The sequence below is a fragment of the Netta rufina genome (genome assembly GCF_964035555.1).
Source record: "Netta rufina genome assembly, chromosome: 19".
Classification (NCBI taxonomy): domain Eukaryota; kingdom Metazoa; phylum Chordata; class Aves; order Anseriformes; family Anatidae; genus Netta; species Netta rufina.
In genome coordinates this window covers 3,425,394-3,444,041 of record NC_140143.1, presented here as the reverse complement: position 1 = coordinate 3,444,041, position 18,648 = coordinate 3,425,394, and the positions used below count along the sequence as shown (strand labels likewise).

The following is an 18,648-nucleotide window of genomic DNA, read 5'->3' as shown; positions in this document are numbered from 1 at the left end:
TGGAAATAAAGTTTCAAGTAATTTATTTTCCCATTGAAAGTTTGCCTTGTAGCCAGGGAAGAACTGTTTTCCCCATGTGTAAATCTGGGTAGAAAAACTTTACTTTGAGCTGAACAGAAATGGCAGCAGGTGCAATGGAACTGGGAGGCTGAAGCTTCGTCTTCCCATCAGCAAACCTTTAACTGCTCTGTGTCTCAGGTTCTCCTTTCTAGTATGTAGGCATGATGGTTTATAAATAATTTGGGAATTTCTGGGCCAAAGAGCCCTATATTAGCAAAGTTGTCTAATAGTGGACAAAGAAAAGAGGCATAATCCTTTCAAGGTGGGGCTCTCTCTCTTCAAAAAGTGCTTGAATAGCCCCAGGGGCCAGAGATACCCCGGGTATTTAATATGTTAACATAAATTATCTTTTAATTAATCATGACTCTCCCACACAGCCATGGTTTGGGATTCTCTCTGGGTGGTTTAGGCACTTTAAAAGCACTTGGCATGAAGAGGGGTGATCGGAGGCTTTTTCCTAAGCTCCACAACAACTTTGCAAACTATGTAAGGTTTCTTTTTCCTCTTTCCCCTCCCTTTTCCCCCAAACCTTGCATGACTTCAAGGCATCAAATGTTAATGAAAGTTTGCCAGGCTTCAAGGTCTGTGAAATGGAAGTTAAAAATTCTGCGCCATAGGATGGCTCTAAAAATACTCGGCGTGTCGAACTATCAGCTCCAGCAGCTCTTCTGCACGCAGCGCTGCCGACACATCAGGTCTTTCTCTCCTAAGCTCTCAGAGACTCGTCCCGGTGATTACAGATCACTAATGAGCCACGGAGCGGATTTGCCAGGCTGTGGGCCTGCAAAGCCTCCTGGAGGGTGAGGATCTGGAGGTGTCATTTAACTCTACAGCCAGCGAGCCCCTGGGGACACAAACCATCCAGGTGATTCCCAAAGTGACGGCCATCCCCTAGGATGGGCCCCAAACCCCAGCCTAGTGGGTTTGTAGGGTTGGATGCTATCGCAATTGGGGTCCGGCTCCTGAGCTCAGCTCTTTGCTGTCATTTATTGTGCAGGGTACCTGGGTTTGTAAGCTGGGCTTCTACCTTTTAGGCACAGCAACACCTACATCTTTGGGGATCTGTTCCGAAGCCCTGTGGAGCAGAGGAGCTGTGCTGCCTGGAGATGTGAACGCTCTGCTGCACACAGTGCCGCGTGCCTTGGGCGATCTGAGCTTACGTGTCCTGCGACCTGGAGAATTTCTCGCTCTGCAGGTGCAACTCCCCCGGCTTCCAAGGGGCCCAGCAGAGACACCACTGTCCCCGTGCAGTTTAAAGGTTATTTATTTATTTATTTATTTATTTATTTATTCCCTTTTTCCCTCACAGTGCTTTTGTGTGTGGAAACCTGGGAGCTGCTTTCCCCCGGTGCTGCCTCCTTTTCAGCATGGCGCTTTCTCCCCGCGAAGCAAATGATGCTCCGGAGCACAGCGATCTGGATCGTGACTTCAAGCGCGATCCTGACTGCGCGGCGGTGCCTGAACCGTTCCCATCACGGGAGAAGCCACGGGGGGCTGTGACTCAGCCGTGCCTGAGTCACGCGTCCCCATCCCGCCGTGCTCCCGGGGGACCGTGCTTCGCCTCCACCTGTGCCTCCGTCGGCGATGAACCACGGCTCAGGCCTCGGTGAGGTGGTTGGGCCCCAGACCGCAGCCTTTCCCTCTGGTCTGTGCTGGGGTTGGGGACAGGGACAGCAGGAGCATGTCCCTGGGCTGTGGCACTGCACCCATGGGGGGATTTGGAGCAGGAGTGTGCACAAGTTTGGCACGAGCAGGCTGCCCGGTCACACGCCAGCCCTGTGTAAGTGCAATCTGAGCCAGGCACAGGCTGCTGTTGCTCAGAAAGTCACTAGAAATAATTCATGTACGTGTGAGTTAAAATTCTGCTTAAAAATCACTCCCTGCCTTCAAAGGTAAAACCTGCAATACTTGCAGTTGATGATAGTGAGTTTCATTTTCCTAGGTTCTTGCCAGCTGCTAAGGTAAGCTTAGATCCTCCTCCAGCATTTCCTTGCCGTAAGGATCTTTCCTCAAGCAAATCTCTCTGTGCCCAGAGCTGGCAGCAGTGGCTGCACGTGTGAGTGCTGTGAAGAACCTGCCCCTTGGATCAGCCAGGTAAAGTCCTGTCCCAAACCCTGAGACGTGTGGCATTTCTTAAGTAAAAATAATAAATGTTCTTCTCTGAAGGATTTTGAAATAAATTTGTAAATACTGAATTAATTCCATCTGTCAGTATGAAGTGAGGTTTTGGAAAGCTAAAAGGTGCAGGTTTGTGCGCATTAACTGTGTGAGCTAAAGCACAAAAGGAAAAATGCTTTTTCATCCTTATGAGGTTTTGTAAATTGTATTCTATTCTTAGGAGAGTAAACACAATGTTTAAAAAAATCTAATAACTTAAACCTTGCAGGAAAAGTTGCAGGAGCAATGGGGACCTCTGAAATGATAAATGTATGAATTTATTCCACTGCCGCTGTGGGGTTTTAAATTAGTTTTATTTTTCTTTTATTTCTTCTGGTTGACAAGTTGTGTGGTGTTGCTATCCAGTTATAATATTTCTAGATAAGAAAATCTTGAAGGTCAAAAATTCTGTTCTTAGTTATTCTTGTAAAAGGTAATGTTCTTGTGTCGGTGACAATGCGGAGTGATCTCATGTCGCCATGGGTACCTGAATCATGCAGAAATCTGTCTAACAGCGGAGTTCTTCATGCCTATGCCCTCCCCTCATTTTGTTGTAAACAAAAAAATTAGATATCTATAAGAAAAGCTTCTTGTCTGACACAAATGGACTGGAAGAAACGCTCGTCTTAAGAAAACACATCGTGCCAGTGGTCCAATGGACTGCACCCAAGCATAATTCTGGGGGATGAATTAATTTGTGCTCTGCTACAACCAGAGAGATTTTTGCCACTAATGCTCTGAAGTGCAACCTGAGTTCAGCGTGTTATTAGTGTGAGTTGTAACGTCTGTGCATAGACACTGAAACGGCCAAATTTCAAATAGGCAGCTCTGTCCCCATGGCAGCTTTGACAGAGGGGATGCACAACAATTTCAGCTGCAGATATAAGAGGACCAGCAGCAGGAAACTGGAAAACTGTTAAATCCAGATTATGGGGGAGAAGTGAGAGCAGCATCTGCCCACAGCTGATCCTAGAAGCACATGACAGGGAAGCACAGAAGCACAGTGAAATTAATGTTGGGGGGGGGAGGAAAAAAAAAAAAGACAGCCTTAATTATGCCTTTCCATTTTTCTGCAGATTCAGTTCAGTGCTCCGATACCTGCTGGATGTGTCTTTCCTTGATAGCTTTGTAACATCTAAAGGAAAGGAAAGAAGATGAAGAGGAAGCAAAGTGTATGGGCCTTGATCGTGACAGTGCGCTACAGCCCTCTGGATGTTAGCTCTTCCATGTGCTGTAAGCAGGGAAGTTTTTGGTCTCTGTTAAATCACGTTTTGAGTCAATGGATCACGTACATGAAAGGCCTGGAGCAACAGCTTCTAGAGGATGACAACAGGGTTGTGGATCAAAACTTGTGCCTTTCTTTATCGATGGAAGAGACTCAAGTCTAAATTTGCGTCTTTTTGCTGAAAGTCTTCATTCATGCAATCTCATTTTAAAGGGGAAAAAAAAATGCACACAAAAAAACAAAACACATACAAGAAAGCAGACTCTCCAGGAAGGAGGATCAAGCAGTGCAGGCTGTGCATTTTTCTTGATAGCAGGAATTCCTTTTTACTAAACATTTCTGGCTCCAGTGGTGTGTATCAGCCAGGTAAACCAGAGCCCTCAGCTGGAAGGTTTGGGCCTGCAGCTTCTGGGAGCAAGTCTATGTGGTGGAAATCAGATAAACCAGCTTGTGCACACTGCCTCGCTGTGAGTTAGGACCGTCCTTGCATTTTGCTGTTGTACAATCAATCTGCAGAATAAAATCCTTTCTTTTACAGAGTCAGGGGGCTTAATTCAACCCTGGCATAAATGGGCAGCTAACAATGGGCCAAGCTCAGCTTGGATGTTGCTCTAGTTAATTAAAAAGAGTAGCATCGGGGGCTGAACTTGGCATGGAGTGTTTAAGTGACTGGCTTCAGAGGCAGGGAAGAAAAAGCCTTGCTTAGCTCTCTGCAGCCCGCTCTTCAAATGCAAATTAACCTGTCAACATCTGCATGTAGCCACCCAGGACAGCTGCAGAAAGGAGCTCTCAGCACCCAGGAGAAGGGCTGGAAATGTTTAGTTCCAAACAGCTATTTTCTAAAATAATTTCTAGTAAATAAGAATACATTTGAAGTGGTAAACGGAGCATCTGCTACATGCAACGAATGGAGGACAGCATGTGAAAAGAAGCATATGTCAAGTATGCACTTCAGATGCATTGACTGCTTGCCTCCAAAACAGAGAGAGCTTAACCATATTTGCAGCAAACACGGAGTAAAAATTACTGCTGCAACCAAAGGAAGAGCCTCAATAACTGCAGAATTTTCCCTTGCTGGAGGAGAGAATCTCAGTGTAGTGCAGCCGCTGCCAGGCGTCTTTTCGCGAGAGACACAGCAGGAATGCCAAACCCAGGCGGCTTTTGTTTGGAGCAAACAGCATCCCTTTACCCGTACGTTTAGAAACCCAGCAAACCAAGCCAGGGCTGGAGCCCAATCACACCAGATTTGGCTCGCAGAAGATAAGAAAACAGCCCTGTGCTTTTTCGAAGCCTCTTATATGGCAGAGGAGACTGACATCCGTACTCCGACTGATTCAGCAGCGTCTTCAGCAGGAGGCGAGCTCCGTGCCGTGGGCAGGGGTGTGCTCGTGGAGCAGCCCGTGTCTGCAACACACAGCGACCCAGGGCAACGGCATTTCAGTAGCTCCTCGAGCCCCATATCCTCAGGCAAAATCTTCACTGTCTTCACTGAAGCTCTTGCTTACAAAACAAATACAGGGAAAGGCCCTGCTAGCAGGCAAGAGAAGGGAAGGCTGGATTTCAGCTCGAAAAGGTGCAACTTTTCTTTAGGAAGCTGCATGCAGGGAGATGGCACTCTTTCTTTCAGTGTAACAGGCCATAGGAAGCCCTGCCCAGCTGGCTGACACCTCCTTTTAGTGAGGGGAATCTCCCCACCATGCCTGGGGTGTGCTGCTGCTTTCAGCTCTGGGGGCTGCCATCTCCTAGCTCCCCTTAGGAGAGATGGAAACCAGAGGGGAAACAAGCCCTGAGCAGCTTCTGCAGAAACCACGTTGCTACGATGATGTGGTATAATTAAACAGGAGTCAGAAACCCCACCTTCATAAAAACCCACACGAAGGAGCTTGTGCCAACACTTCTACTCATCTGCGGGTTTTTAGCCTGAATCAGAACCGAGCAAATAATGAAGATATTTGACAGTACGGGTCTTCGTCCTAATCACCTCAGCATACCGTGTCATCGTACAAATGACCACAAACCAAGGGATGGGCAGTGGAAGAGAAACACCTCTGGAAAATCTAGAAACCCACCAGACACAACTGCTGCTCCCAGGGAGAAACTCAGGACGCAGACAGCGCTTCCTACCCATCAGCAGCACCACCACCTCTTTGCTGGGTTTTGCTTCGATACTTCCTACCCCCAACCCTGGGAGCTGCAATTATAGAAATGAAAACCCTCTGTTGTAGCTGTGGTGAACGGCCACGGCCCAGCGGCGGAGCCGGGCTCTTAATCCCCTCGGCCTGCGGAGCGGCACAGTGCGCAGCCGAGTGCGTGTCCACCATGGCAACAGTGGAGGAGCTCCAAGAATTCGATTTCCACCGGGCCCCTGGGCCTTGCCTTGACATCTTCATTGTTCCGCCGTGAAATAAATATAAAACACTCCAAGGGCAGTGTAAAGGCAGTGCGAAATATGGAGAGCTATAGAATGGGGTTACCTAATGGTTAATTTAGGAAGGAACATAGCATTAAAAACGTATGAGGGTGGCTACATATTGATGCTGTATAAATATTTAAAGGGATGCCTCTCGTAAGGGCAGTGTTCCAAGCTACACCTAAAATAACGTGTGCAAAGGAAAATTAAAAGAATATTTCACCATTTGGACTTGTTTATCTGTCTATGAAAGGCTTTTTCAGTCCAGCTACTAAACATTAGTATGGGAAAGGACATCAGACAAAACTCATTTTTGGTGTAATTCTCCCCAAGTCAGCAGAGTTAAACTGAAGATGATTTTCCTGGCCTTTTAAATAGAGTGTAATTTTCTCCATGGTTAGTTATTAAATGCTATAGAGAGCGATTGCTGCTGCTATTGGAAGGGCTTTCTGGAGAGGTCACCCTGTCCCATGTGAATAACACAAACCAGGAGGTTTGCAGTTGTTATGACAGAAGAATCCTTAGGGGCTCTGACCACACCACACACTGCTGCCCAACCCAAAGCTAAGTCCGTACGTCTGCTGGGAGCTGAGCTATAAGGGTACAAGAATGCCCACCCAAGCACTGACTGCATGTCCTCGAGACATGAGGGACATTATCAGGATGGTAAGTCCTAGACCAGGAGGTTCTTATTTCTGACCAAGGAACCAAATTACACAGATGAGCAGGAGCCAAGCTGTATTAACCCCCCTACAAGGTGATGTAGGCAGCTCCCCACCCAGCACATGCATTTCCAGAGTTGCTCTTTGAAGGCACCTGGGTTTTCTTCTCACCTACACAGGTTGCACAGCCGACTGCCTGGAAGAAATCGGAAGCTCAAGTTTCAGGCAGCGCAGTGCTGAACTTTGAACATCATCAAGATAAATCTCAGCTAAACACGGGCCAAATCCAGAGAATTATTTAACCATTTTACAAAAAGCCTAGCTAGAAAGACTCTTGGGATGATAACAGGGGACCTCATAATTTATGTATGTAGTAACTTCCCACTGGTAAAATTAAAATGCAAAATAGTATCTAAACAAAATGGTTAAGCTCTGTCCCTTGGGATAGTTAAAAATTAAATGGGCAAAGCATATAGCAGAGGATCTATTCTTACACTTGTAGCTCTTTGGGCTAGATTATAGGTATTTTCTCTCTCACACGGCTACAATGCTGAGCTCCAAGAAAGGATTTGTCTGTGTAATACAGTGAGGCTCAGCAATAATTACCCATTGTGTTATGTGATGAGCCATCCTTTTGGTTCTTCAGTAACCCGTGCACCTGGACTTTAACTAAAACCAAATAATATGCACAGAAAACATTTTTATGTAAGAGGAGGTGAACATCACTAAAAATCAGAGAGCCTTTGTATGGCATGCCAAACTGCTGAAGCGAAAAAATGTCTTCAGTGAAAGGGCTCAGATGTGAGCATGTTTCAGTGCACAGCTCCAGGAAAAAACTCTGATAATAAATGTGAGCTTGTTATCGTTGCTTTTCAGTGGGAAGTAAAGCCGGAAGCAGGGTCGTGCTGGCTAATTGAAGCTTACATTTTCATTCAAGCACTGCATTTTAATTATAAACTGGTGACACAAGTGTCACTTAGTTCTTATCCTGTTTTAAGTGTGCATATGTATAAGAAATATTTTCAGTTATTAATTTATTCTTGTGATCATGTTCATTATCCTACATTATGTCTGTCAGGCACGTGTCTAATGACATGTTTGATGCACGCTAATTCTTATGCCTCTTTTAATACAGGCCTTACATACACATTTTAGGCTGAACACGGTGCCAGTTGGCCACCAAACCAGGTGCACATTAATGCTATAAAATCAGCATTAGTAGCTGCAGACCCATATTCTGGCCAGCTGCAACCACTTGCTCAGCCCTCCCGGGGCACAGCAGCCATGCCAGAACCAGGGATAACCTGCAGGAGCGGCTGCAGCCAGCGCCACAGGCTGGAGATGCCGACAGCGTGGTCCTGGCCACCCGGGTCTGGCCCCGATCCCAAACCACGTGCCCGTGGTGCAGCTCCTGTGTCGGAGCCTCCTCCTAGCCTGCAAAGTGGAGTAAGTATTGGCTTTGCACGGCCAGAGCCCTAGTACGACTCCGAATGCGGGTGGAAAATGTTTGGCCTGTTTTTCCTTCTCTATGGGGTTTTGTTGCTGTGTCCAAAGATTGTCTTTAGCTCGAATGCTGCCATTTATATACAGAAATTAAAATAAAGTAAGGAAAAGGTCACTGGGAATTGGCTACCAAGAGGAACAAAGTAAGTCATTAAAAAGTCAGAGCAGGACTGCAAGTAAAACCAAGGGGAATATTCTGAGAAGGCAAGTTATGAAGGTAAACCTCTTTCAAAGCTACTGGATGGAATGGGATAGCTGCTTTTTTTTTTTTTTTTCTCCTAATTTTCTATCAAAGAGGATTCTATTTTAATAAGCACTACCATAATGGGACATTGCAAATGAGAGGTTTGAGTGGCTATAATTAGAAGCAATGCTGTGAATGCAGCACCTTGCATTACCCCTAAATACTACATGCTTTATTGCAGGTCTTGCATCTTTAAGGATCCCAAAGCACCTCCCAAACTGTCTGCACTTGCCAGCGCTAAAGGCAAGGACGAGAGTACAGCAAAATGTGCACAGCAAAGGAGAAAAACACACCAACCTCCGAAGCAAACCTTCATCTACCGAGGAAAACCGCAGGATGTTTAATCTCATCATTAGCAGACAGCGGCACAGCCTTGGATAAATATTTTTGGAACCCCCTAAGTAACTTAAAAACCGAAATCCTATTGACTCCCAACGCAACGTAAGCTTCAAAGACAAACCTTTCGCTGGAAATACGAAGAGAGTTCATAAGCCGCACTCTGAAAAGATTCCCCATCATCTCAAAGGATCTTTTGTTGACAGACAAAACCGTGTTTTCACAGCGGGCAGAGCTGGGGGGATGCGGAGCTGCTCTGAGCCAAATGCGGGGCTGGCAGCTCCGAAGGCTGAGCCAGCGGGCTCAGCCCCTTGCCAGGTTCACTGGCTTGGGCTCAGCACGTGCACACGTGGAGGGGCTTTGGGATTGGGATTTTTTTTTCTTTTCTTTTCTTTTCTTTTTTTTTTTTTTTAATTAAAAAAAAGTGAAAAAGCAGCATGGCAGTTCTTAGAAATAAATTACCTAGTACGCTGATAATAGCCATCGCTGATGGCTCAGTGAGCCATGAGATAGGTATATGCAATAAGTCATATTTTAGATTTGATTATATTTAGGCAATGTACCTCTGGCAAGATCCTATTTCAAGTCATAATTGTGACATGTCATGGTTCCTTTTTAATGCCTTGCAGCAACAATAGATAAGCTATGCCTCTAGGAAGCAAGGAAGACACAATAACAATCCCAATATTATTGAATGCTATACTTTTGGACAGGAGAAAATTTTCAGGCATCCATATTCTACACCAAATGACATTATTTAAAACACGTAAATGGGAGCAAACTGATCTGAAACCTCTGGCACAAAACTGGCAGAAGCTTAAAACAGTTATTAGCTAATCAGAAAAAAAAAAAAAAAAAAAAAAAAAAAAAAGAAAACACAACACCCTGGCAGCTAAATGCAAGTGGCAATTCGTCACAGACCTAGGTACCCCTCAAGTCGGATGGGGATGCTTGTCGGCTCTGAATATCTTTGAAATATTTGGCAGCAGTGAGCTAACGGGACTGTCTGAGTGAGAAGCATTCAAAGGGCAGATCTAAGTGGCACAATTCCAAAACAGCAATTAAAAGGGGGAATGCTTGGAAAAGAACAATAAAAGAGGTTAATTCATATCAGTGTCTGGCAATCTGCGCAGGAAATCCTATCATTCCATAACGTGCTTCGCCTTTGCCCACCTCTCTGTGTTATGACAGCATGCCTGTAACGTGGTGCTCCTTCACACACCACGGCTGACAAGAAGGGGCTCAGCTCTCTTGAAGAAGAACTGACCACGCTGCTGCTAAGCTCTCCAAGCAGGAGCCTTGTAAACACATGTGAAATGAAGTCAGACAGGGAGAGAAGCGAGAACCCCAATCTCTTCCTTTTTGACAAGTCTATGATCATATATTTTTATTTTATTTTTTTCATTGGCAGAAGGGCACGTTGATGCTTGAGAGTTAAGGAAATTAAAAATCCTGGATTTCTGCCTGGGGCAGTATCTACCAATTTTCTAAAGGCAGACTCTTGCACTGTTGTTGAAAAGCTAATTTAGACAGTGCCTTTTTAACAGAAGGAAAGTTAAAACGTTTCAGCAAGGAGGGGGAAAAAGAGGAAGAGAACAAAGATGTTCAGACTGCTGGGTGCCACGGGAAGGAGGAGAATGAGGGGCTGGACTATCTGCCAGGCTACATCAAGAACCACTTCAATGATTTCACTGCATTTGACCCACAGCTTGCAACAACTGGCAAAAACTCCCCCAGATTGAAAGGAAAATCTAGCTAAAGTCTGCCTGGGCCAGGCCATCCATCCTGCAGGCAGCTTGCCCTGAGGCCTGCTATTTTGAGAGGATAGAGAGGCCACACATCATTAATATTATAATAAATCCCAATATAGGGAGAGTCACAGTCTCAAATTTTGCTCTGGTTCCCAGCACCTCTGTGTGCCCCTCCACACAGCAAACCACTACTCTGAAAGAACATATACAAGCCAAAGGCCAGGAAAGAGCCACCTTCCACTCTAGAATATTTAAGGTAAAAAACTGACGTGATTTTGGAGTGAAGACAAATAAATAAAGGCAATAACGATGTGGGAGCAGAAGAGGGAGGACAAACTGCATTGTAATTTAGCTGATCAAAATATGCCGAAGAAGTAAGACACTTTAGTGCAAGGCAGAAAATAGAGAGGAGCCCTGCACGGCATTAGGGCTGTCTACAGCAAACAACCTTTTGTTCTGAAGTCATAAATGTGTAGCAGCCTCTCAGACATATGGGCAGTTGTGCATTTATCCTGTTTATTTTACTACTCCTGTGCATCCTGCCTTGCCATCTGTTGGTAAGAATTTGGATGCTGAACCGTAAGTCTGCGACATAATAAATACCAGTAAACAGAAATCCAAAATGAAGATAAGCACAAAGTAATGTTTTGAAGCGGGACCAGTTTTTCAGGGTGACAAAAACGTTGGAAAGTATGATTTATTGCCTGAGATGATTCTTGGCTCAAAAAAGATGGAGCAGCAGGAAAAGGTCCAATTGAAGGGACAGATCTACGATCCCTCCTCTTATATTGGCTTGCTATTGGCATAATTCCACCAGCTTCCTAGAAAGCAGTTTAAATTGACGTAGGTGGAAAACCAGACTTAATCCTGTCCCTCAAGGAAGACATGCTTAAACAAAATGTTGCATGTATAAAACATAAGTTGCAAGCAAAACGCTTCAAAACCAGTTAAACTAGAGCTCACACGCCTTTTCTGAGCTGGGCAGCCCTACCATCACGTCCCAGTTTCTCCACATCATCTTTTCCCTTTTATTATTAGTATGGGAGGAAAGTGGATGGGAAAAAGGCAGTCGTCCCTCCCAGTCAGGGACAGAAAGCTAAAGCGACTGGCCCCAAATCACGCAGGAAATGCAGCAAAGCCCAGCCTCCTCCTCCCTCTCCATTTCCATTTCTGGGATGCAGAAGTCACCTCTCAGCTCCTTCACACACAAACCACACAGCCACCAACTCAATATCTGGGTGCGCAGAGGTATTAATAACAGACTTCAAATTACACCGAGTACATAAGTGCTTTGACTGCGTCAAAAGAATTAAAAAAAGGAGATGAACACGCTAGCCTCTCCTCCTGATGTTTTTCCTCTTTTCCCTGTTTCTGTAAAGATGTACAGAGCTATGGAATGGAGGTACCAGACATGCACTCCTTCTCCCCCTGCTTTTTAAGGAGGTTCACGTGTTTTGCACCTGGCAAGACCGTGACCAAAGCTATAGCTTCGACAGTGTGATCTGAGCAGAAGCATTGTGGGCTGACACCACGAATGTGACAGCATCCACTAGAGAAATAATTCCTGTGTTGGAATTTTACAGGAACTAAACCACATTGTCACATTTGCCTCTTTTACCAGTTGACACTAGAGAGAGCCAGCAGAGCTGCCAGGTGGCAGAGCAAGCCCTGAAGGGGTGCAATGGCCACGAGCTTCTGCCACTATCTAAAATAAGTAATAAAAGCCCACGGCAGAGGGGTCAGTAAAAGGTAATGGCAGCTGGAAGAAGCCCAAAGATTACATTATGTTACATTGCAAAGGTCACTGAGAACCCCAAAATGACTTACTATGGCTTTGACAGATGCTACCACAAATGCCATCTGCCAACCAGATGCAACACGCAGTATGATTACACACAGAGTAAAAAAAGTAGCTACAGCACACCACAGCCACAGGTATCCAATGCACACAGCCCAGCGCATCCCTGACTCTTTTCACATGACATTTCTGAAACTTAGGTAAAGTGACTATTATCCACATTACATCTTGCACAGATGAGAAAGCTTTACAGCTGGATTACAAATACGCTTTCGTGGGTTTACAGCCTTCAGGGAGTATTGCTAATGCACAGAAAGTCTTTGGGTTCCAAAGACTTTTAGCATTGGGCTAGCTGGCACACTGAGAGCCACAGAAAAAAACCCAAACCCTTGTGTAGCCTGATAGCTCCCTACTGGCTATATAGTAGATCAAGTTCAAGAAAGCAAATTAATTCATTAAAGCGACATATATTCAGTCAATTAGCCTCAGCTCTCTGTTTCATACAGTGTCTCAGGAAGAATGGATGTTTTGTTACATCAATACAGTCATCTGAGATCCTCTGTTACAAATGTTCAAAGAGGTGTAATTAGGAGATGTGTTTTATTTTTTTTGAAGAAGAGAATAGCTAATCCCTTAATCCATCTTCTGCTGACAGTTCCTCCAGCAGAAAATTTCTCAGTATTTTAAAATATGTTTTACTACGGCCAATATTTTAAAGAGATTGAGCTCTGTTTCCCCAAAGATTGCTCCAAACTCAGAAGCTCTCTCTAGCAAATGGAACACAACAGAAAGAAATTAACCTAAAAAGGCTGTCAAGAATCACTCAATCACTTTCTGACAAAACCCCACTGCTTCAAACACTGTTGAAAAGATGTCGGTGGAGCTCTAAGAATTGCATTTAAAAACAATCAGTGCAGCACGAGCACTTTCTCAGCAGCATGTGTTTTACCAAGGAAACAGAGATGGTATGAGCAGATAAAGAACGAAAACACAGGCTGAAGCTCAGAAGAGTCCTTCTCTAATGTGTTTAAATTTGTTTTGAAAGATTTTTGGAAAGTAGTTCACCTTTCGGGACCTATGAAGCACACGCAATACATATATATATATATATGTATGTATATATATATATATATATATATATATATATATAAAACATGCAGTACGTATATATATATATATTCCAAGAAACAGGCTCTGGCATACACGGAACGAGTTTCCATGGCAGAGACACCCATTTGTGTATTCTCCATGTGCAGTCACTATGTTTCATAGTGTGAACACAGGCTCATACGCCTGCAAAGGCTGAGAAGCCCAACCATCTTTGTGCCTGTGGATATAACCTCAAGGGTCTTGTCTGATATTAAAGTGATATAAAATTTGCTCTTGGACATGTACAACTTTGGAAATAGCATTTGAAAATAAAGCCTGCGTTGTATTTAGTTTATTATAAACAGTGGTGATGCTATGACTTCCTCGCTTTGCTTTGAGAATACTAAAGAATATTCATTCCTTTTGGATGAACCATGAATTTGCAGCACTGATGGATGGCAGGCTTCCTTTATTTGCTTGCTTCAAACATTTGTATAAGCATTTTTATTTTGTTTTCAAGAGTATCCATGGAAGCAGAGCATGCGCGTGCCACAGGCCCTGTGTTTGTGCACCTTCATCCAAGCCAGAAGACTTGCAAATAATTGTGCAAATGTGTGTTTGTGCAAGTTTTCAAGTTATAAAAGATTCACCGAATCCTCTCTCCTGATTATAGATTTTCAGCTACCCAGACAGGAAGGACAAATGGTTCCATGTGAATTAAACGTCCAATCTCACCACTTAAAAATAAACGGCAAACAGGGAATACCGAATGCAGTAGACACAATGGGTTCAAAGCAATTCATATTCTGAAGTGTTTAATAAAATACTCTTTGAATAAATTTAAATTACAAGTACATTACTTGATTTCATATCTAGATGTCACGGGGCCTGCAGAGCTCTCTGTTTGAGCAGTCCTATTAACTTCAGCATGATTGTTCATGAAGATAAGCAGTTTCAGTGGATAAAGTGGTGCTTTAAAATCTTTTTTTTTTTTTTCTCTCCTTCTAGGTAAATACTTAATAGCAGATCCTCCTTATGAGTAAGACTGTGTGAAGCTTACATAGTAGTGCTGGACATTTACCGTAGGAATAAGGGCTGCTGGAAAATTATAGTGGTTTAATCCTCCAGGTTAGCTTTACCACAACGGGATTACTCATAAAACACAGCATCACCCTCTGCTGCATTTGCAAGACTCTGTTCTTCACCTCCTGGACAGTGAGCCACGTGAAATGGGGCTGATTTGCTCTTATTATTTGTGGGCTGGGGTGCAGACTTCGGCTGTGGCCAGGATGGATGCATGAGGACTTCACCAGAAACCTCACTCCAGTGAGAATTTGCCTTTAGCCATCAAAATTGCAGTTAATATAGGTCCAGTGTGGCCCCAGAAAACCAAAACCCAACTTCACCAGAGAACCCCTTGACCATTTTACTGAGCTCCGCTGCAAAGACTTGCTTGAATAGCAAGTGTGCTGCACGCACATTCATACCAAGAATTACTTTAAACAGTTTCCTACCTAAATAATTACCCTAGCTGTAAGTTTTAAATCCATGCAGAAATACTGCTATTGTTTAAAATCCACTCAATGAGCCTCCTACCTCCACCTTTGACAAACATACTAAAGGAACAAAATTGGGATTGTATAGGCGAGAGTTTGACTAATGTATCATTAATGCTGCTTCTTGAGTGACTAAGCTCCATAGTAGTACCGGCTACGAGTGCTGAAACATGATTTTGTCCCCAAGACAACCGCAGCCCCAAACAAAGACAATATGCTGGATCCCCAAACTCTATCACTCCAGTCATCATTACGATGGCAATTTGATTGCTATCAAGTTTTGATAGCAGTTTTGAAGTGCTATCCCAAAGAAGAGAAAAAGAAAAATGCTGAGGAACACCTAATAAATCGGTTGGAAGGCTATTCTCTTCCTTTCTGTTTCTGCAATTCTGTCTGAAATCTTGGAATTCGGGATACTGAATGGGTGACTGTTCAATCACACAGAACACGGATTGGTTCATGGATATAGCTGAGAAACATTTTAATGGAAATTTTCAACTGACCTGAAATTTACTCTGTGTAATGCTTTATTCATGTCAACAGCAATTTAAGAGGCTGTTCAAGATATTTCCAGCCTTTGCACATTTGTGTCTTAAATATGTCTTTTTTTGAGGTGAGAGTGAAATGGTGCCTAAGACCACTACAACAAATTAAGTTGGCTTTCATAATTATTATTCCAAAATTAAAAAAATATATATATCTAAAAATAAGTTTGAAGCCAGACCATTTAATCATATATAAAAATCTATAACAGATCTATAAATCTATAATTATTTTCTTGTTTTGTCTTCTCAGGGTTGTAACGGTTTCTTCAGTTTTACTAAAAGAGCCATCCACTCACAACGAGTGGCATTCTGAAACAACCCAGGAGACGGTGTTTTAAATTTGCTTCTAGAAATGGTTAAATTCTTTTGTGAAACAGACGCACCTTTCCATGTTGAAATCAAGGTCCTATGGCATGGTTTAGAACACTAATATTTTCATGTATCTGTATATTTTATCTTATGACAGGCCATATGAAAATGTAGGAGAGAACGTAGCCTCTGTTTCTCTTATCTGTGAGCAGACGATGGTTTTCTCAAATTACTCATTCTGAGCACATATTTGACAACTTTGTAATTTGATTAAGAGCACTTGAATTTTGCGAAGAAAAGCTCAATTGATGTTGAGGGGGTCACATGAAACACTTTCTTGTCTCCTGAATTGATGAGGGTTTAAGGTCTCTCCGCACACCACTGCTAGGTGCAACCTTTCCGCAAACACCTCCGTGGATTGAACATGCTCGGGAAGGCTAAGGCAGTGCCCTGGAGCTCAGAGAACATCACAGGGCACCGCTTGCAACCCTGCCCATTCCTCAAGACTTCACCGACTTCTCGTTTTATAAAGTTCTGACTTAAGCTCAGTGGAAATCCAGGCGAAAACTCCATTGCTTTCGGCAAAAGCTGCACTTGGTTTCTATGAATGAGGTTCCTGGAGGACCATGCAGAAAGCCTGCTGGCGGTAACCTCCAGGATTTCTCCTGGAGACAGCAGGCCTGGTCTAGCACAGCATGCCCGGCACCTCCCGTAAGACGCAAACCAACTTATTTTCCGTGAAATGCAGAGCCTGGGGACACTAGAACAAGCCCAGCTAAGATCACAAGATTTGGTTCAAGTGAAGGATGCTCAGCATCTCTCAGGCTAACTCAGAGGCTCTCAGAGGTAAACCCACATTTTCCAGGTGTCGCGAAAGCCCATGCCGAGAGTTACATTTCCTTTAAGCATCACAAAGCCAAGCGTTATCATCACCAGAACAACTTAACATTTTGGTAATTCTTTCCCTCTTCCTTGTCTAAAAATACTTTTGTGACCTGCAGCTTTTCTATGTATGCATACTATTACTAGGTAGCAAATCTGATATTTTAAGAGAAAATTACTTCTTACACTGCAGCCTTGAATGCTTAGGAAAAGGAGAAGATGTGAAGAGATGCGACAATTGGGTGCTCCTACAATGCCACGGCCTTTTCTGAGAGAAAAGCCCTCAGAATAGATCTGCCAGTCCCTCAGCTCCAGCTGGACTCCTCTGGGCTGAGCCGTCTGTCAGTTAGAATAAAGCAGGGAACCAGGTCTGGAAAGTTCATATATGCTAAGTTGTGCTGATTGAATTAGGTGCGCTGCAGCCGCTGTGCCAGGCGCTTTATTGTACCAAGGCAGACTCCGGCATACCCCCGCCCCACAAGCCCCAAAGCAGCTCAGGGAAAGCCAACAGCTTTCCTCACTGTGCTGCCTGTTAGCAGCAACCACTGGATGAACCCAGCAGCGAGGGGGCTCAGCACCCTGGACCCCATACCCAGTGCCATGGGGACCTGCCCACGTCCCACGCTCACAGCTCCACACTCAGCGGGCAGATGTTGCTTCCCATCTGGGCTTTCCTATCAGCCCTGCCAATCCCTCTGAACACCCATGTGCTTCTTTGTGCCGGTAGCTACCCGCCACACCTCCTCTGCCAGCCCATTTTCAGAGAGCCACATGTTTGGCCTCTGCGGGGAGCGGGGCATCATGCCCCCCACCTCAATCTTTTGGTTAACATTGTTCAGTGCCCGACCCTTGGGCCGGGTTAAGTAACCCCGAGCCCACGCTGAAGCACTCAGACAGCAGCAACACCTTCACACGGGTTCTTGGTGTCTCTGAGGGTGGACAGGGAGGAACTTGGGTTCCCGCTGTCCTGCCCAAGAGCTGTAGCTGAGCCCCCAAACCCCTGAAACCAAAACCCTGGGGGCGCGCCAGCCTCGAAGCCTGCAGGGCTCGGAACCCCAAAAAGCCCCAAACCTTCAGGATCCCCCCGAGCCCCGCAGCCCCCGGGGTCCCTCAGCCGGGAGCTGTTGCTGGGGGGGGGCGCAGACAAGCGCGGAGCGGGGCCGCCCCCCCGGGCCGAGCTCCCCGGGGCCGAGCTCCGCATCCCGCCGCCCGGTTCCCATGGCAATCTCGGAGATGCCGGTTGCCACGGCAACGCCATCCTCCTCCTCCTCCTCCTCCTCGGCCGTGTCCGAGGCAGCGGCTCCCGCTCCGGCTCCGGCTGGGCTCTGCCCGGAGACCCCGGGCACGGAGCCGGTTCCCTCCCCCCGGTTAAGTCGCTTCCCCCCGGGCCGGCCCCGGTACCTTCGAGGCAGCAAATCCTCCAGAGCCCCGAGTGCGTGAGGTCTCCCCTCGCCTTCCTCGGCGGTCCCTGCGCTTCGTCCGCCGTGCTGTTGGTGCCGTTGCAGATGTGCGCGCTGGAGTAGAGCCAGTAGTCGGTGCCGATGGCGATGGCCATGAGGCTGAAGGCGGCGAAGGCGCCCACCGTGGTCAGCAGCATCTGGACGCCACGGTCACACCACCCCATGGTGCTTCATAGTCCCCGGGGTGGGTGGGGGGGGCGGGGGGCGCACGACACCGCCCGGCAGCGGCACCAGCACCGGCAGCGGCACCGGCACCGCTACCACCGGGAGCAGCAGCAGCCGCCGCCCGCGGGAGGCAGCCGAGTCACGGGGCGGGGGGCGGAGGCGGCGGGGGGAGCCTCCTGCCTGCCTCTGCCTGCCTGCCCGCCGCCCCCCGCCCCACCACGGGGCCGGGCTCCGCCGCCAGCCGCCCCCCGCCCCGCCCCGGGGGTGGGCAGCGACCGCCCGGTCCCCCCCCGGCTTGGGGATGAGGGGCTGGGGGTGTCCGGGGGTGTGCGCGGGGGTCTGGGGGCGCGCAGCCCTTGGGAACGCGAGGGGTCGGGGCTAAAGGTGCTGCAGCCCCCCCCTCCCCAAAGCCCCTCCATGGTACGGGGGTCTCAGCCTCGCCGTCCTCCCGCAGCCTCGCTCCGCTGGCAGTTACGCAAGGAGGTTGGAGGCAAGT

General features: G+C 46.3%; 1 protein-coding gene across 1 annotated transcript in view; it reads right to left on the bottom strand.

The window, feature by feature from the left end:
- Positions 1 to 18,151, bottom strand: part of CACNG4 (calcium voltage-gated channel auxiliary subunit gamma 4) — a gene marked incomplete at both ends in the record, with an annotated part of 37,257 nt that extends 19,106 nt beyond the window's left edge. The window contains one exon of the mRNA XM_084298412.1: positions 17,929 to 18,151. Within this exon, the coding sequence (XP_084154538.1) occupies positions 17,929 to 18,151 (223 nt within the window). The remainder of the gene's footprint in view (positions 1 to 17,928) is intronic.
- Between the last annotated feature and the right edge of the window lie 497 nt (positions 18,152 to 18,648).